General features: G+C 41.0%; 1 protein-coding gene across 2 annotated transcripts in view; it reads left to right on the top strand.

Annotated features, from left to right (window-relative positions):
• Positions 1 to 7,334: 7,334 nt before the first annotated feature.
• The window catches only part of SLC28A2 (solute carrier family 28 member 2), a gene marked incomplete at both ends in the record, with an annotated part of 39,287 nt that continues 26,081 nt past the window's right edge, over positions 7,335 to 20,540 (top strand). The window contains 2 exons of one of the 2 annotated variants that reach the window (XM_082845219.1): positions 7,335 to 7,426; positions 7,561 to 7,649. In XM_082845219.1, coding sequence (XP_082701345.1) covers positions 7,346 to 7,426; positions 7,561 to 7,649 — 170 coding nt within the window. Of the gene's footprint in view, positions 7,427 to 7,560; positions 7,656 to 20,540 lie in introns of both variants that reach the window. The other variant, XM_082845220.1, reaches the window with a different exon arrangement.

A 20,540-nucleotide genomic window follows, 5' to 3' on the forward strand; every position in this document is an offset into this window, starting at 1 on the left:
CCATCCTCTATCTGGGTGGGGTCCTTAGTTCCTGCAGAACTCAAAGATATGTATCAGATTGTTATGTACATCCCCTGAGAAGGAACTAGGATCTATTTTATCCCTGAACTATTGTTTCTTGACTGTTTTTCCTTTGTTCCTGTATTCTCTCACTTCCCTTAAGATCATTAATTACTGAGACATGTTTAAGGGCAAGCACTGTGGCCAGGCTTAGACCACAAATTGACTTAGGCCCACAATGGCTTCTCTTATGTTAGGAAAGCCATACCTGGTTCTCTTTCTCCGGGGACCCCCTCCCCTATCTGCTTACAATACCACTGAACTAGGTAAGAAATTACAAAACTCTAATGAAAAACACGATGACTTCATCCAGATCAATAGGAATTAATTACCTGGGGCTGAATGAACTGATAAATATGGTTTATAATGTTATGACTTTTTTCTGAAATATACTGGCTAAACATCTTGAGGCAGTTGATCATATATTTATCTCTACATAGAATAATTATAATAGAGCAACTCTAGATATGGGAAGAAGCAACAAGGGAAAATACTTCCTGGATTATAAGAGGCTAGTAAGAAAAGAGAGCCAGAGAATTTCAGATTATCAACAGGGCCTAATCCAAAAAATACCCCAGCACATTGAGTGGCCTATCAACAGAATCCTCACTTGATCCAGCAGTGAGCCTTCCTAGGGTAGTGGGGCAAAATTGGTCGTGAAATGCCTACCAAATGTTGGTCAGATTTATGTCCAAGAGAGGGTGCTGTGGACAAAGAATGTCACCAGCCATTTTATTATAGTAAATAAAGGATGTTGAGGCCATCAAGCCATCAGCCACTGCAGCTGCTCCTGATGGCGCACCTGGAGGGAATTCAGGATGTAGAAAAAAACAGGTTACTGACCCTAGATTGTTAAGGTTCATATCAAAGGAATAATTTCAATAAACCCAGACTCTTGCCTCTTCCTATTCACAGAAAAAGGCTAAATTCATTAACTTGCAATGCCTGGTTTTCTTTAATTAGCAGTAACCTTTTGATGTTCTGACTACCTCTTTCTTTATGTTTGTTTTTTTGCAAAAACTCCTCTATATCCTGGCACCTCCCTTACCTCTTTGCAACAGTCCCTCAGAGTTATCTGAGAAGCTGTATCCTGGACTTAAGTCCTCAGTAGGCCCACCAAATAAAACATAATTTTCAACTTTTAGGTTGTGTATTTTTTTTTCAGTCAACTTGTCTTTCCTTAGATTTGGGGATAATTGGTTGCCCTGCAACCTCAGGTCACTGATGGGTTAAAGAAAATTGTAGATTTTCAGATTATCTGAATTTTTAAAATTGTTATGAAGATGAGAGCAAGACTTTTCCAGCTTTCTACATCCTAAATGGAACATAGAAGTTTTATTCTGCTTTTTTCCCCTAAATTTTTCTCTCTGTACTGTTCAGATATTTTCTGTTGACCACTCCTTGAGTTCACTCACCTTGTCTTCTGTTTTATCCAGTTCGTTAAACCATTTTAGTTAGTTCTTTTTATTTTATTTTATTTTTTATTTTTGGCTGTGTTTGGTCTTCGTTGCTGCGTGTGGACTTTCTCTAGTTGCAGCGAGCGGGGGCTACTCTTCGTTGCGGTGCCCGGGCTTCTCATTGCAGTGGCTTCTCTTGTTGTGGAGCACGGGCTCTAGGCACGCGGGCTTCAGTAGTTGTGGCATGCAGGCTCAGTAGTTGTGGCGCACAGGCTTAGTTGCTCCGCGGCATGTGGGATCTTCCCAAACCAGGGCTCGAACCATTGTCCCCTGTATTGGTAGGCGGATTCTTAACCACTGTGCCACCAGGGAAGCCCAGTTAGTTCTTAATTTTAATTCCTAGAATGTGCATTTATTTTTTACAAATTTTAATTGTCTTTTCTAAATCTCCATCTTTTCATCTATTTCTCCACCTTTCCCCTTATTTTCTTGAAAAGATTAATCATAGTTATGTTAAAGCCCCTGTTTGATATTTCTAATATCTGAGTCGTTTACAGATTTGTTTCTATTATCTGGTGTTTTTTTTTTTTTTTTTAAGAATGTGTTGTTCTTTTAAATTAGATGCTGGACATTGTAATTGAACATTTGTAGAGGCTCTGGATGATATGTTATATATGCTTAAAGAAGGTTAGCATTTCTTTTGTCAGGAAGATAGGGTAGAAATAGACTGACTTATTTCTGTTGAGCCTTTGTTTTATGTTTGTTATTTCGGCTTTGTCTTTCCCCTAGGGCACAGTGTTTATTCTTAAGGCATGTTTCTTATTACTAGGCTATGGCCCCTTTAGGGTCTCAATAGAAAGCCTGATGTGTTTACCAAGGTCGAAAACAAACATTTGTCTCTCCAGTACCACATAGTTGCTGAAATCTCTGCTCAGGTCTTTTTTTTTTTTTTTAGTATATTTATTTTATTTATTTATTTTTGGCTGTGTTTGGTCTTCGTTGCGGTGCCCGGGCTTCTCATTGAGCTGGCTTCTCTTTGTAGGGGAGCATGGGCTCTAAGCTCATGGGCTTCAGTAGTTGTGGCACGTGGGCTCAGTAGTCGTGGCTTGTGGGCTCTAGAGCACAGGCTCAGTAGTGGTGGTACATGGGCTTAGTTGCTCCATGGCATATGGGATCTTTCCTGACTAGGGCTCGAACCCGTGTCCCCTGCATTGGCAGGCGGATTCTTAACCACTGTGCCACCAGGGAAGTCCGTCTGCTCAGGTCTTTAAGCACTCCAAATACTGTTTTTCACTGAGTTTCTTGGTGTCTTGTTTTGAGCATCTAAAATTTTTGAGTTGGCCAATGACTTTGAAATTTGGTTGCAGGTTTTTAGGCTCTTTCTTCATTATTCTTTTCTTTTTTCCTTCAAAAAGACTGCTTGAACATTATGATTTGAAAAATAAAATGCCTTCAGGAAAAGAGCTAGGATGAATGTGGAACTCAACTGGTATGCTTCCCTTCTCTCAAGAATCAAAAACCTCCAAGTCCTGCTTCCATTGATTGCTCTGCAGTGCTTTCACCTGTTGATTTATATATTTGTCTAGCCTTTTTAGTTGTTCTCAGCAGGAGAGTTAGTTAAGTGTAAGTTACTTCATTAAGACCAAAACTGGAAGTTTCTATATGCTCTCTAGTTCCCCTTGCTTGTACTAGTAATCAAGGAGAGGTCAAAGCAGGAAGGATAAAATCATTTATTATTTATACCCTACTTATTTCCCAGATGGGTTTGTGGCAGGCCACCTGGTTTTCCAGGAGCAATCCCTAGACTTTAGGAGAGCTCTGAGGCCAAGCTTCCATGGAAATGACCATAGCTAGCCTCCAGTCCTGACTCTGCCCTAACCAGCTGTATGACTTTAGACAAATTGCTCGTTTTCTTTGAATATAATTTTCTCTGTACCTAAAATAGGATTAGTAGTTGACTTGCTTACAGGAATATTATGAGGATGAGCAGTGAAAGTACAGGAAAATCTTTTGAAAAACTGTAAAAGTCTGCAGAGACAGAGCATCTCTTATGTTTCACCCTACAGCCCAGAAATAGCACAGAACCAGGAGTGAGGATCCCAGGATATTGGTTTGGCTTAGCCACTAACTAGCTGTTGACTCTGGGTAAATCATTTCATTCTTCCTGATCTGTACTTTGAGAGTTTATCAAACTGTAAATGATAAGAGAAAAAGAAAACATTTAAACAATGAAGCCCAAGCCTGTGAGCCAGCAGTTACTCAAGGGGAGGTATCAGCCGGATTAATTCTCTTCCTCTCCGCAGTTGGGTGTTATCAATTGTACCTGCATTTAAAGGAAACTTGGATCTGCTGGACAAGTGAGATGAGTGCTGTAGCCTGCATTTAGAAGATGAACATGGATTTTTCACGCCTTCTGGAGGAAAAAGAAAGAGGGAAGAGGAAGGGCAAGAGAAGACAGATGTGATCACTGGCATCATTTCACCTGGACTGAACGCTAGGCTCTGTGCCTATAACTATACCTGGGCTTGACCCCAGAACTGGCAATTTTCTAAGGTAAAAATGAAAACAGAGATAAAGTGTGTGCTAGGATGAGTCAGAGAGACTTCACAGTCATACTGAGATTGTAATCAGATGTCAGCTTGAAAATATCTTTAATTTTCCTGAGTTTCTATAAGAATGTACAATAGTAGACTACAACTGCAAGTTTACCTACTGTTTTTCAAATTCTTTTTCTGTATTAAATTACTTAATTTTCCTAATCATCTTGTCAAATGGCATTGGGCAATTAGGCGGGGCAGGAATAACAGAAGGGGCCCAGAGAGGCAAAATGAGTTGCTCTAGGTTGCAGAATATAACACACATTTACTCTGGTAGGGCTTTTATGTTTGTGTGTACGTATGTGTGTGTGTGTGTGTGTGTGTGTGCATGGAGCTAGGGAAATAGAGATATGTTTTCCTGTTTTGGTGATTGTTATCATCATCTACATACCCAATAATCTAAGCCAGAAATCTGTGTTTGTTTGTTTCACTTATTTTACAGATCTTTATTGATTGCCTAATATTGTGGCAGGCCTTGAGCCTGGGGATATAGTGGTGAACAAGATAAAGAGCCTGTGCTTGATGAGATCATGATCTACTGGGAGACAAGTAAACATTTAGAGCACTAAATGCTCTGTAGTCTTCTGCAAGAGCATGTTGCAGTAGGGGTGTGGGTTAAGGGGTCTTAAGTCTCATCTGGAGGGAATCATGGAAAGCTTCATTGAAGAGAGTAGCCTTGCAACAGAGACTTGAAGGTGGTGTGGGAATTTTCCAGGTACGTAAATAGGAGCAGGGTGTTGGAGGCAGAAGGAACAGCATCCACAAACAGGCACAAGGGAACATCAAGTGTTTAGGGAACAACATACAGCTCAGTATTACTGGCAGGTAGGAGCAGGAAGAAAATAGATCATTGTGAACAATTTTGAAGAATTAACTTCCCTCTTTCGTTTACTCCCTTATGCCCAATTAGTCACCACATCCTGTAGATTTGTTTCCTTCTCTCCATCTACTGCTTTGGTTAGAGCTTCACCATGTCTGACCTGGACTATTGCTTTTGTCTCCTGACTGGTCTCCCTGTCCCCAGTGTGCATCCTTCCAATCCATTCTCCTCTTGCCTCTGCAGCTGGTTCCAAATAAGCCCAAACTTTTAGCCTGGCTTACAGAGCCCATCTCCATCTGGCACTTGACTGCATCTCCAGACTTATTTCTTGATAAACTACCACCGTCTCATTCACATTTTCCCCCTCCATTCCTTAACTAATTTCTTAATTTATTTTGTCCCTCCTTCATTAGTTTCTCAAAAATTTGCCTCTGTTGTTTAGCTATTTTTTTAAACGTCTTTATTGGAGTATAATTGCTTTACAATGGTGTGTTAGTTTCTGCCTTATAACAAAGTGAATCAGTTATACATATACATATGTCCCCATATCTCCTCCCTCTTGCATCTCCCTCCCTCCCACCCTCCCTATCCCACCCCTCTAGGTGGTCACAAAGCACGCACGGAGCTGATCTCCCTGTGCTATGCGGCTGCTTCCCACTAGCTATTGGTTTTACATTTGGTAGTGTATATATGTCCAGGCCATTCTCTCACTTTGTCCCAGCTTACCCTTCCCCCTCCTCGTGTCCTCAAGTCCATTCTCTAGTAGGTCTGCATCTTCAGCTATTTTTTACAGCCTCCTTAGTGTGTCAGGGAAGTCTTCACCTCTGTGCCTTTGTTTCAGTTTCTCCCTCTGGTGGTATATCTTTCCCCTTCTCCATCAGTGATTCCCTACTTACCTTTCAAAACTTTCCAGACTCAGGGCCAATGTTACCAACTCTGTAAAGCCTTTCTTGACACATGTCTTTCCTCACTGATTTGTAATTCTTTCATGGCAGAGGCAATATCCCATTCATCTTTGTGTCCTCAGCACCCAGAACTGTGCCTGGGTGATGGTGAATACTTAACAAATATTTGTTAAATGGATTAGTAAAAGACTTCCTAGCAGTCATTTAGAATTGAATCATGTACAGTCCTTCATTCTGTTGTTTTCTAACAACTGTCTTTCCTGTACAAAATGATGCTAAGTTTTCTGAGTGCAGAGATCCTTCTCTTATTTTTCTTCTCCATACTACCCCGTGCCTAGTTCTGTGCTGGGCAGTGCTCCTGCTGATGTGCCTGTTAGGAATTCCTGCAGAATTCTTAGACCTGACCCTGCAAAATAGTCTTTAGAACATATAAATATTTAACTTGAGAGTTGCACTCCTCCTCTACAGAGAAGGACAGGAACAGCAAAGGAGGGCCCAGGGCAAAATGGGCCAATCAGGAAATCCTTCTCTCTCATCTCCAGCCCATCCCTTCAGAGTCAAGGTCTCGTGGAGCTGAGTTTTTCTTTCTGTCCTTCACTGAGGCACCAGAAGAAATCCTGCAAACTGGAGTAAGTAATGGTCTTGGAGGAGGGCAGGAACCTGATTTGCCAGATTTCTTAATTGATCATATTTAGACCAAATTCAAGTAGTTCTGTGCCTATACAGGAAAGCCCTGATTTAAAAAACAAAAGTTGTTTATGTATGTTGAATAAAATTATATTTAAATGGTTGAAGAGATCACAGTAAAAAACAAAAAACAATTCCATAAAATTGAAGGAAAATTTCTACAAAGTAAAAAAAATCTCAGATGAACCTATATTATAACTTTGAATGTTTATCTATTAAGGTTGCTTATAGTGAGGCTCAAGTGTTTGTTTCTTTATTCTCTCATTTTGTTTTAAAACTTTCTTTACTGGGGATAATTAACATTCATACTGATTATTCTACATGTGGATTTCTTTTATTTATCTCATTAGGTACTCTCTTAGATGCTCCAAAAACAATTCTCATGCTACATTATAGTCAGGAACTGGAAAGTCTGTTAATCTTGGTTTCTCAGTAATATGTTGGGGGCTGTGGTCTTCCCAGCCCCCTGCCTCCTTGTTTTCTTCTTACTCAGCACAGCTCAGTGGGGCCACCTGGAGGCTAACAGGAGTAGTTGCCCTCTAACCCTTCCTTAAGGGGACTGAAGAGAGTCCTTTCTAGTTCGGGTCCTGGAGCCCTGGGTGAGCCACTGATTCATTTCAGTTCCCTTGCCCTTCATTTCTCTTTTTCCCCTTCCTTTGCTATTCACAATAGGAAGTAGAAGTCTATATTTCATTGTTTATTATTTTAGAATTATGTTTCCAATTTTCTCAATTCTTAAAGAAATCAACTAAATCTCTAAATATTTTTAGTTTTGTTTTCCTGTGGGTAACTGGCCCTAAAAGTTCTATCTGGCCCCATATTATAGAACAACTAATCTTTCAGCCTTGGCTCTGAATTTGTTTTTCAGGAGAGCAGGAGATGGAGAAAACAAATGGAAGAGAGGGCATTGCTCTGTCCACAGTGGAGACTGGCATAGAGAACCCAGGGCTGGAGCTCACGGTAACTCACCAGTTTAGTTTCTGCACATCTCTGTGGGCTGATGCATGGCCTCATGTAGGGTCTTTGATTGCTCGCAATCCCTATCACCCCTGGAAGGGCCTTATGACTGACCTCAACTCTACCTGTGCTTACAGGAAGAAGGAATAAATCCTGAGGGAACCAGGAAGACTGAAGAGCGAGGACACAGCCTTGGGGATGGATTGGAACCCCCCACTCAACAGAGGTACAGGTGTTCTGGCATTGATTCAGTTAAGGCCTAGGGTTGGCTAGTATGGTTGGTGGACTCAGAAGATGTCAAACTTGCCCTGTTCTCAGGAGCTTATGATCTATGTTGTCGAAATAAGACTCACAGCCACCTGCTGTTACCAAGTGCACATATACATTTTTATGTAATTAATTGTTACATAAACCTGTGCCATAAGTAACGAGTTCAGCGATATCAGTGTTGGTTGGACCGGCAACAAAAAGAACAGAAATGAGAATAACAACAACTAACATTTATTGAGTACTTACTATTGTGCAGAATGCTTTATGAAACTAATTCATTTAATTTTCATGCCAACAGGTGGGTACTAATTTTAGTCCCCTTTTTCAATTAGAAAATTGAGGCTTAGATATTAACTTACCCATATAATTTTTTTAAAATAGCTCTTTTGGAATACTCAGATTTGGGGATGAGGAGAAAGAGAAATCAGAAATTTAAAAAGATGGAGAAGGACCCACCAAAAGAGATAATAGAGAAAGGTAAAAAGTACAGTCTTGAAAGTCAAAAGGGAAGAAAGTGTCGAGAATGAAGGTACAATCAATCCACATCGTTCTGTGTATCAGGAGACAAGGAAGGAGAAAAATCTCTGAATTTGGTCATGGTCATAATCGCAGAAGTAATGTCTATAGAAGTTGTTGGGGTAAAATAGGTCAGATGGAAGCTGTGTTCCACGGTGTGGAAAAGAGTCTGGGTATTTATAAAAAAGTGCAGGGTTTTCCTGGTGGCGCAGTGGTTGAGGGTCCACCTGCTGATGCAGGGGATGCGGGTTCGTGCCCCGATCCAGCAGGATCCCACATGCCGCGGAGCTGCTGGGCCCGTGAGCCATGGCCGCTGAGCCTGCGCGTCCGGAGCCTGTGCTCCGCAACGGAGAGGCCGCAGCAGTGAGGGGCCCGCGTACTGCAAAAAAAAAAAAAAAAAAAAAAAAAAAAATGCAGAAGTCATACGTTAAGAAGCTTAGAAGAGGATATTAGATAGTTTCTAAAGGGAGTATATGGATATGTGTTTTTTCTTTTTCTTTTTTGGCTGTGTGGTGTCTTCATTGCTACACGTGGGCTTTCTCTAGTTGCAGCGAGTGGGGGCTACTCTTCATTGTGGTGCGCAGGCTTCTCATTGTGGTGGTTTCTCTTGTTGTGGAGCATGGGCTCTAGGTGCGTGGGCCTCAGTGGTTGTGGCACGTGGGCTTCAGTAGTTGTGGCACACGGGCTTAGTTGCTCCACGGCATGTGGGATGTTCCCGGACCAGGGCTCGAACCCGTGTCCCCTGCGTGGGTAGGCAGATTCTTAACCACTGTGCCACCAGGGAAGTCCTGGATATGTCTTTTCTTCTCTTTATTTTTAGGAATTAACTAAGTGACTTCATAGAGAAAACAAGCTTAACTTTTTTTTTTGGTGGGGGAGGTACGTGGGCCTCTTACTGTTGTGGCCTCTCCCGTTGTGGAGCACAGGCTCCAGATGCGCAGGCTTAGCGGCCATGGCTCACGGGCCCAGCTGCTCCACGGCATGTGGGATCTTCCCGGACCGGGGCACGAACCCGTGTCCCCTGCATCGGCAGGCGGACTCTCAACAACTGCGCCACCAGGGAAGCCCAAGCTTAACTTTTTAAATTCTATTTTCTTCTCCAGAAGTTCACGTCTAGATACAAATAGATATATATCAATGTGGACATTACCACTTTGTATTTTTGTTTTTCCACTTATTTTATACATCACATTTCTATGAATTGACAGTAAGCTTTCTATAAATTTTCATTCTTACATAATATTTCATACTCTGTTTAGCAATATAGTGGTTAATGTGAATTCTGGAATCAGACTGCTTAGGTCTATATATGAACTCTACCCAGTGATGTGCTGGTATATGTTTAAGAAATGGCTCTCCAAGAGTAGTTTTTTTTTGTGGTACGCGGGCCTCTCACTGTTGTGGCCTCTCCCGTTGCGGAGCACAGGCTCCGGACGCGCAGGCTCAGCGGCCATGGCTCACGGGCCCAGCCGCTCTGCGGCATGTGGGATCTTCCTGGACTGGGGCACGAACCCATGTCCCCTGCATCAGCAGGCGGACTCTCAACCACTGCGCCACCAGGGAAGCCCTCCAAGAGTAGTTTTGCCATGAATATTGGTTCATATTTTTGCTCGCCTTAGTGAGTAAGACCCTGGGTTGGCAAACTTCTTCTGTAAAGGGCCTGATAGTAAATATTTTAGGCTTTTCAGGCCATAGGGTCTCTGCCACAGCTACTCAACTGTACCATTTTAGTGGGAAAGCAGCCACAGATGATACTAAACAAATGGACATGCCTGTGTTCTTAAAACTTTATTTAGAAAAACAAGGATGGACTGGCCCACAGACCATAGTTTGCCACTTCTTGATCTAGACAAAATAATAAATCAACCTTTGATTTGTAGCATTTGCCTGTAGTGTAAATACTCTCAACATGGCTTATTTCAAGCTACCAATGGGATGTCATTGAATGAGGAGTTGGGAAGAGATGGGCAATGGCATATCATTACGTAAGATTTCCACCATACACACAGAAGAGAGAACCTTAAGAGCTTAGGTAACAGTAAAATGTAGCAAAATGATTAGGAGGTGTCCTGAGATTTATGACCTGTCTTGTTAAAAACCAGAAGCTTGGTGTCATAGTTATGGCATATTAGTCAGCCTCTGCCTCTTCCGGTAGCGTCAGGGCCTCCTGCTTTGCACCTACCATGCTGTGGCTCAGCTTCCAGTGATGTGTCCTAGTGTGCCCAGTGGTTGTTGAGACAGTGGTCAAGCTACCTATAGATTAAAGCCTATTTAAACACAGGGCTGTGTCTTTCTCTATTAAACTTAAACCTTCTAACTTCTGTGGAGCCTTTAGAAGATTGTTTGATAATTGGTTTATATTTAGCCCAGTGACTGTGCTGGGCATAGAAAAGACAGAGTATAGATCCACCTTAAAGTGCCCTGCCCAAGTTAGGGAGTAGGTTCCATGAAGCTGTTGATCAGCTCTTGACTCTTCTAATACTGGGCTTAACTTTTTTTAAAATTTCATTTTAAAATATTGAAGTGTAGTTGATTTACAATGTTGGGCTTGAATTCTTATTCTATTTTATTTTTTTCTGGCTGCATTGCACAGCATGCCAGATCTTAGTTCCCCAACCAGGGATGGAACCCGGGTCCCCTGTGGTGGAAGGGTGGAGTCTTAACCACTGGACCACTAGGGAAGTCTGTGGACCTGCCTACATTTTGTCAGATTGCTGTTGGTGTCTTAAACTGCTCTGATGTATAATTGTGTCCAGTTCCCTCAAATCTCATCAACTTTATATTTTCTCAGATGAAAAATTTGTTACATAGATGTTAAATCATGCTTTAAAGTTATAACTTGCATTTCTTTGAATCCTAGTGAAGCTATACATTTTCCCCATTTAGTTTACTTTCCGTATTTCTCTGTGTGGTTTGCTTTCCTTCTTTTACCACCTATAGTAGAATCTGGATTTTGAAACTCATTTCATTTCTGCTGAACTATTCAAATATCACCCATACAGATTCTTGTTTCCAGTCCTTCCCACTTGCTACACACCTATCTTATATAGATTCTACCAGAACTGCCTAAAGCATGACTCTGAACTGCCTTGTTCAAAAACCTCTATCATTCCCCACTGGTTGGCATTCAAGTCTTCCCCACTGGTTGGCATTCAAGTCTTCCCCACTCCTCCTGCTCTCCAGCCATGATTTGTACCTAACTTGACTTTCCAAAATTAACTCTTAAAATTCCCTTTCTAATGCTACTCTATGCATTAGAATTAACCCTCAATTGTTCCTTAAATATAACTTTTCATTTCCTGCCTCTGTGTCATGTTTTCCATCATTCTCTCTGCGTGAAATGTCTTTTCATTTTACATCTTTCTGCCCAGATACAACATATCTTTTAAGGCCCAACTCAAGAGCAATCATGTCCATGATATTATCACAAATGGTCTTCCTCTTCCTCAACCTCACTGGCCGCAGTCCAAAGAGGCCCCTTCTTCCTCAAAACTCCCATAACATTTCTATTTGATCTTCTCTAATAACACTTAAAAGTTTTGACACTGTGTTACAGATTTATATGTATATTGCATCCCCTAAACTGGACTGTAAATACATTGAGGGCAGGATCCATGTCTACTTCATCCTTTTATCTCCTATAGCACCTGGTACAATGCTTTACCCATAGTATATACTCAAAAATTCAAAAATATTCAGAGTTCAATAGATACACTTTTGAAGTAGAATTGACAAGATTTGATGACGATTAAGGCCAGCCATTCTCAGGACACATACTCAGACCCCTGTCTTTATCCTTTCTTCTGTTCTTGGTTCCTCAGGATATCCTTAATCTGATCCTTCAGTGCAAACTATTTTAACTTCTCTTTCTTTTCATTACTCTTTCTGAATTTAGACATTTCTATAAAGCAATTTAGCAAAACATAAACATTTTAAAGAGGGTTCTTTCTGTTGTTGTTAGAATTCAAAAATGTTTGGTGGTGGTGAGTGGTGTTTGTTTTAAAGAACTAGTGAACTTGAGCACATCTGATGGCTGAAAGAAGGAGCCAGAAGAGTCAAAGAAAGAAAAGGAATGGACAATAGAAGAGGATGGAGATAGTGAGATAAATAATTGTCAGATAAGCCCTTAGGAGTTGTGAGGAGGTGGAATTGAGATCAAGAGTTGGAGGATTTGCTTTGGTAAGTGGGAAGGCCAGTTTTCCCTAAGATTTTAGAAAGGAGGCTCAGAAGCTATTGGGTCAGAGATGTGCTAAAGGATCTAGGTCAAGAGAGGCTGAATTTCTGTAAAACAGAGGGTATACCTGCTGAAAGCAAAGGAAACTAGGCTTCATAAGAGCATCCCTCTACCCCTCAGTCCCACAGACCCTCAGCCATATGCCCTTATGCCCCCCACGACCACCCCCACAGTGATGCTAGGGTCCTGGGGCTGGCTTAGCAGGGAAGCATCCTGTCCTAAGTTTAGGTCTGGCTGATGGAAGGGCCAGTAGACCTGAGAAGAGCTCTTCTGCCCTAGAGGAAAAGAGTCATGTACTTTTTCCTAGCTTGTCTTCTAAATACTAGCTCTTCTGGTTCTTGATTCCAGAAATGAAGAGTTGGATCATTAAAATTTTCTTTTACATGTATGGTTTTTCATTCAAGTCAATTACCAGGAAAAAAAGAATAATGATCATGTACCAAATTAATATTGCTTTAAATCTTGCTGAATTTCAGCTATAAATTCTGTTCAGATAGGCCTAGTCTTCACGTGGAGCCCAGTAAAGTCATTACAACTTAAAACAATTAAGTGGAACTTTGGCACCAAACTGGACTGCCTGAGCCATCTTCAGTGGTTTGACACTTCACTTTGTTACATGTGGACTCACCTGCTTATTTACCTTTAGTAGTTGTTTTAAAACTTCTATTCTTTTCAAATTCTCAACCCATTTTTTCTTACCCATCCCCATCTCCACTGCTATATAATAGCTATACAATCTCCACTGTATATAATCCAATATCATTCCTTTCTAAGAAGACTAAGTATTTTTGTTACTAAGACCCCCATTCATTACTTATAATTTTCTTTGTCCTCTTTTTTTTTCCATTCTCTCAGAAAAAGAGCAGTCTCCCTCTTGCTTTTTTTTTTTTTTTTTTTTTTTTGTGGTACGTGGGCCTTTCACTGTTGTGGCCTCTCCCCTTGTGGAGCACAGGCTCCGGACATGCAGGCTCAGCAGCCATGGCTCACGAGCCTAGCCGCTCTGCGGCATGTGGGATCTTCCCGGACTGGGGTATGAACCTGCGTCCCCTGCATCAGCAGGCGGACTCTCAACCACTGTGCCACCAGGGAAGCCCCTCCCTCTTGCTTTTTAAAGCTAACCTGCCAGTCTCTGCTTTTTAATTGGCATTTTTAGGCCATTTACATTTAATGATTTAAATCTACCATCTTGTTATTTATGTGTGTGTGTGTGTGTGTGTGTGTGTGTGTGTGTGTGTGTGTTTGCTTCGTTTTGTTTTGCTGCACCGTGTGGCATGTAGATCTTAGTTCCCTGACCAGGGATTGAACCCATGCCCCCTGCAGTGGAAGCATGGAGTCTTAACTACTGGACTGCCAGGGACGTCCCAGCTTTTTATTTGTTTTTATTTGGCTCCACTGCTCTTTTCTTTTCTCAACATATCAAATTTATTTCTTCCACTGTTAATTTTCCCAGTCATCCACTAAGAATAGATTGTCTTTTCACTAGTTACCCAATATTACAGTTTGTCTTTTCACTAGTTACCCAATGTTACATTCCTCTCATCAATTAAAGTCACCCCATGCCACTGATTTCATGAAAGTTTTCTTAATGATAAAATTTAGGATTTGGGAAGCATTTATAATTTCATTTGTCATTCTTGGCTCCACAAAACAAAACTAGACAAAATAAAAAGTAAAGGCCCAATTCACAATCAATGAGAATTTAGCTCAGCTGTTTACCCAGATCCTTCCTCTCATCTCTGGATTGCAACTAAATGTAATTTTAAAAATTGAAATATGTTTGACATATAACATTGTGCAAAGATAAGGTGTACAACATGTTAATTTGATATATTTGTAATATGATTGCCACTGTAGCAATAGCTAGCACCTTTATCATGTTACATAATGATCATTTCTTTTTAGTAGTTGGAATCAAGTTCTAGTCTCTTAGCAAGTTTGATGATTATAATACAATACTGTTATCTATATTCACTATACTGTGTGTCAGTTCTCTAGGGCTTATTTACTACTTGTTGAAAGTTTGTACCCTTAACACCATCTGTCCTAGACCCTCACCACCCCATTCCTTGGTAACAACCATTTACTTTCTGTTTTTTAATGTTTGGCTTTTTTATTTATTTTATTATTATTATTTTTTTGGCCATACCACAAGGCTTGCAGGATCTTAGTTCCCCAACCAGAGATTGAACCAGAGCCCCGGCAGTGAAAGTGCCGAATCCTAACCAGTGGACCACCAGGGAATTCCTGAGTTTGGCTTTTTTATAGATTCCTCATATAAGTGAGATCATACAGTACTTGTCTTTCTTTCTCTGACTTACCTCATTTAGCATGATATTCTCAAGGTCCATCCATGTTGTCAAAAATAACAGGATGTCCTTTTTTCTCATGGCTGAATAATATTCCATTGCATATATATATATATACCACATCTTCTTTACATATTCATCCATTGATGGGCACTTAAATTGTTTCCATATCTTGGCTATTGTGAATAATGCTGCAGTAAACATGGGAGTGCATATATCTCTTTGATACCCTGTTTTCTTTTCCTTTTGGCATATACCAGAAGTGGAAATGCTGGGTCATATGGTAGATCTATTTTTAATTTTTTGAGGAAACACCATATTGTTTTCTATAGTGGTTGAACCAATTTATATTCCCACCAACAGTATATAAGTGTTTCCTTTTCACCACATCCTGGCCTACACTTGTTATCTCTTGTCTCTTGATGATAGCCATTCAAACAGATGTGAGTTGATATCTCATTGTGGTTTTGGTTTCCCTAATGATTAGTGATGTTGAGCATCTTTTCATGTACTCATTAGCCATTTGGATATCTTCTTTGGAAATAATGTCTTTTCAGTTCCTCTGTCCATTTTTATTTAATTTAATTAAATTAATTAATTAATTTATTTTGTGGTACATGGGCCTCTCACTGTTGTGGCCTCTCGCATTGCAAAGCACAGGCTCCGGACGTGCAGGCTCAGCGGCCATGGCTCACGGGCCCAGCCGCTCCGCAGCATGTGGGATCTTCCCGGACCGGAGCATGAACCCGTGTCCCCTGCATCGGCAGGCTGACTCTCAACCACTGTGCCACCAGGGAAGCCCTCTCTGTCCATTTTTAAATTGTATCTTTTGTTGTCATTGTTGTTATTAAGTTGTATGAGTTCTTTATATATTTTGGATATTAACCCCTTATCCAGTATATGGTTTGCAAAAATTTTCTACCATTACATAGGTTGCCTTTTATTTCATTAATTGTTTCTTTTGTTGTACAGAAGCTTTTAAGTTTTTTTTAATAATTAATTAATTAATTATTTTATTTTTGGCTGCATTGTGTCTCTGTTGCTGCACACGGGCTTTCTCTAGTTGTGGTGAGTGGGAGCTACTCTTCGTTGGGGTACGCGGGCTTCTCACTGCAGTGGCTTCTCTTGTTGTGGAGCACAGGCTCTAGGTGCACAGGCTTCAGTAGTTGTGGCACGTGGGCTCAGTAGTTGTGGCTCACGGGCTCTAGAGCGCAGGCTCAGTAGTTGTGGCGCACAGGCTTAGTTGCTCTGTGGCATGTGGGATCTTCCCAGACCAGGGCTGGAACCTGTGTCCCCTGCATTGGCAGGCAGATTCTTAACCACTGCGCCACCAGGGAAGTCCCGCTTTTAGGTTTGATATAGTCTCACTTGTTGACTTTTGCTTTTGTTGTTTCTTCTTTCAGTTTTCTAGCCATAAGAGTATTGCCAAGACCAATGTCAAGGAACTTCCTCCCTGTGTTTTATTCTAGGAGTTTTATGGTATCAGGTCTTATGTTTAAGTTTTTGATTCATTTTGAGTTAATTTTTGTGATTGGTATAAAATAGGGGTCCAGTTTCATTGTTCTTTATGTGTTTATCCAGTTTTCCCAACACCGTTTGTTTAAAGAGACTATCTTTTCCCCACTGGGTGTTCTTGGCTCCCTTGTCAAATATTATCTGACTGTATATGTGGGACTTTAAGTCTGGGCTGTCTATTCTATTCCATTGGTCTATGTGTCTTTTTATGCCTGTACCATACTGTTTTTATTACTATAGCTTTGTAGTATAGTTTGAAATCAGGACATTTGATATCTCTGGATTTGTTCTTTTTCTTCAGGATTGCTTCAGCTATTTGAGGTCTTTTGTGATTCCATACAAATTTTCGGATTGTTTTTTTCTATTTCTGTGAAGAATGCCATTGGAGTTTTGCTGGGGATTGTATTGAATCTATAGATGGCTTTGGGTTGTATGGACACTTTAACAATATTAATTTTTCTGATCCATAAACACAGGTGTCTTCCTTTTTTTTTTTAAATGCCTTTCCTCTTTAATGCCCTTTCCTCTTTTTATGCCTTCTTTCAGATTAATTGAAAACAAATTTTTTTTGGCTGTGCCGCACAGCTTGCAGGATCTCAGTTCCCCAACCAGGAATTGAACCCGGGCTCTTGGCAGTAAAAGCATGGAGTCCTAACCACTGGACCACCAGGGAACTCCCTGAATATTTTTAAATGATTCCATTTTACCTCCTTTATTGGCTTATTAGGTATAACTCTTTGTTTTGCTATATTAGTGGTTGATTTAGAGTTTTTAGTATATATTCTCTCTCTCTCTCTCTCTCTCTCTCTTTCCTTCCTTCCTTCCTTCCTTCTTTCTTTCTTTCCTATGTGGTATGTGGGATCTTAGTTCCCTCACCAGGGATGGAACTGGTGCCCCATGCGGTGGAAACATGGAGTCTTAACCACTGGAGCACCAGGCAAGTCCCCTGTAGTGTATATTTTCAACTTATCAAGTCTACCTTCAAGTGATATTATACCCCTTGGCGTATAGTATAAGAAACTTATAATAGTATACTTCTGTATGTCCTCTTCCAGCCTTTATATTACTCTTGTTTATGTTTATATATTTTACTTTCACATATGTTATAAACCCTATACTACAGTATTATTATTTTTGTTTAAACATTAAGTTATCTTCCCATATGTTCCAACTTAAATATACCTGCACCTGCATGAATCCTTATCTTTTCCCCTCCTTATCAGAAGGCCTACTCTCCCTGAGTTTGAAGCCAACCTCTTTATCCATCTTCTTAATGCCACCCTTCTCCATCCCCTTCAACAGGGCCTCCTTCCCCTACCTCTTCAATTATTCCTTCCCTCAATCTATAAATATACTCAAGTTTCTTTCCTCAAAAATCAACCTTATCTCAAACTTGTCATATCCTTTTCCTTCATGGCCAAGTTTCTTGGAAACGTGGGATTTCCTTGCTATTTCCATTTTTCTCACCTCCCCATTCAATTTTCAGCCCAGTACAATCTAGTTTTCACCATCACTGCTCTGCTGAAAATCTTTTACTCAAGTGAGCAATGAAAACGTACATACCAAGTCCAATGTACACACACTTTCACTGGGCATCTGCAGCATGACTTCTGACCCTTTCTTTCTGGAAACTCACTTATTGATTTTAATGGCACTATCCCCTCCTCATTCTTCTACCTCTCTGGATGTTCTTTCTTGTCTGTTGTTTTCCAGAGCCTGTCATTTGTCTTCTGTTCTCACTCCTACACTTAATGTCTTGATTCCTAAAGCCACATCTGAAGCCTGAATCTTTGTTCTAAGCTTCTGACCTATATATCTAACCACTTACCAAACACCTTCATCTAGGTGTTTCATATACACTTCAAATTAAACATTTAAACCAAATTTCTGTCAGCATAGGTTTGATACTTTTCTACTCAGTCAGGCCCTAGTCAGCCTGGGCTCTAGGCACACAAAGATAAATAAACTCACATTTCCTCCTCAGGTCTGTTCCTCCTCCTGTCTTTTCTATTTTGGTTTATGTTATCACCCTGACTGAGTCACTCACGGAAGGAACCTCATTTGTCATCCCAGTTTCCCTCCCCTTGATGTGGATCCTCTTTCTCAAACACCTATGCCTTTGTTACAAAGTTTTAAAAGAAGAGATTTTTTAAATCTTCTAAAGTGGAAATGGAAAATAATTTAAAATAATTCAATGCCTTAATGAAAAACTGATTAATGAATTAAAGTGGCCTAATGGAGATCATTCTGGAAAACAATTTCTTGAGGAAAATTCAGCAAGGTTCATATAATTCTGAATAAAATGTTTATAATAAAAACATGAATTTCCTAATGAATTAAGAGATCCTGGCAGGGCTTCCCTGGTGGCGCAGTGGTTGAGAGTCTGCCTGCTGATGCAGGGGACACGGATTCGTGCCCTGGTCCGGGAAGATCCCACATGCTGTGGAGCGGCTGGGCCCGTGAGCCATGGCCACTGAGCCTGCGTGTCTGGAGCCTGTGCTCCGCAACGGGAGAGGCCACAGCAGTGAGAGGCCCGTGTACCGCAAAAAAAAAAAAAAAAAAAAGAGATCCTGGCAACAGTCGTCAATGCTAACATCTCAAAAATAGAGACAGCCTGTGCCTTCTGATAAAAGCACGCAACGTCTCTGACACAGTCCTGCACACCCGCCTCCCCCGCTGAAAATGGAATCTGATCAGGTCTCTAACTCTACCTACAATTTATAGGAAATACAGGGGGAAGGAGTAACAGGTTCAATTGTACCGCAGGGATGCAATCATCAAAATGCAGCCTGGGGGAAACCTACAGAATAAACAACCTACTTTACTCAACAAATAAAAGGTGGCAGGACATTCAGATGGAAAGACACTTGAAAGAAGCTTCGTCCAACTGGAACATATGGACCTTAAAAAGATTCAGATTCAAAACCCAAACTGTAAGAACAAAACTAACAAAGGACACTTATGAGAAAATCAGGGAACTCTGAACTCTGACTAGATAACTGATATTAAGGAATTAGTGTCATACTGTGATTAAATTGAAAATTAAAAAACAAACAAACAAACAAACAAACAAACACCTATGCATTCACCTCCTATCAGTCCTCCCCTGCACCTTCAGTTACTTCCATACTGGCCCCTAGCCCATCCCTCACCACCCGCCTCCAGAGTGATCTTTCTAAAAAATACATATATACTTATGTTATTACCTTGCTTAAATTCAATGGGTCTCTACTTTCTACAAGAGAAAACTGAAATTCCTAAGCATGATATATAGTCTAAATGACCTGGCTTCTGTCTTCTTTGCATGCTTTCTTCCCACCATCCATCCACATGCTCCCTGCTTCTCAGCGACAGTAAATCATACTGTTCTTTCTTTCTTTCTTTTTTTTTTTTTAAAGAAGATGTTGGGGGGTAGGGGTTTATTAATTAATTTATTTATTTTTTTGCTGTGTTGGGTCTTCGTTTCTGTGCGAGGGCTTTCTCTAGTTGTGGCAAGCGGGGGCCACTCTTCATCGCGGTACGCGGGCCTCTCACTATGGTGGCCTCTTTTGTTGCGGAGCACAGGCTCCAGACGCGCAGGCTCAGCAGTTGTGGCTCACGGGCCCAGTTGCTCCGCGGCATGTGGGATCCTCCCAGACCAGGGCTCGAACCCGTGTCCCCTGCATTAGCAGGCAGAGTGTCAGCCACTGTGCCACCAGGGAAGCCCCATACTGTTCTTTCAAAATGCTTGGCTCACTCAAGTATGCTTTTCCTCCTCTAGAGGTAGCCCAGGGCTCTCTTCTAACTCCCTGAAACACATCCCCTTGACAAGCGCCTTCCCCTTTACCTTTAGGATCGGTTCATCTGTCCTCTTCTTTGTGAAAGCTTCTTTGACATTCACCTGCTCCTTCTCCTCTGCTCTCTTTGTAATTATAACTTTGGAATTCTGGAATGTTCCCTCTGGAATTCCAGTCTTTCATGTCTAATTAGAAGCCCCATGGAGTAATGGAAAGATCTGGGGTTTAAATCCTAACTTTGCCAGCAGGCTCACTTTCCTTGCCTGTGAATATAATATTAACCTTGTGGTTTTAGGGGAGGATGATTGAAGAGGTCTTGCAGTACCTGGTAAAAAGTGTTTACTAAATAGTATCTGGTTTTTCTTTCCTTTAGAGGCAATTTTTTGAAAAAGTAGTCCATATATACTCACACTCACTCAATCCCCTGCAATTCCATTTTCATCCAGTCACTCTCCTGTAAATGGCTCTTTCAAACAGAACCAGTCACCTGTTCACGACCA

The sequence above is a fragment of the Leucopleurus acutus genome (assembly GCF_964270905.1).
Source record: "Leucopleurus acutus genome assembly, chromosome: 1".
NCBI lineage: Eukaryota > Metazoa > Chordata > Mammalia > Artiodactyla > Delphinidae > Leucopleurus > Leucopleurus acutus.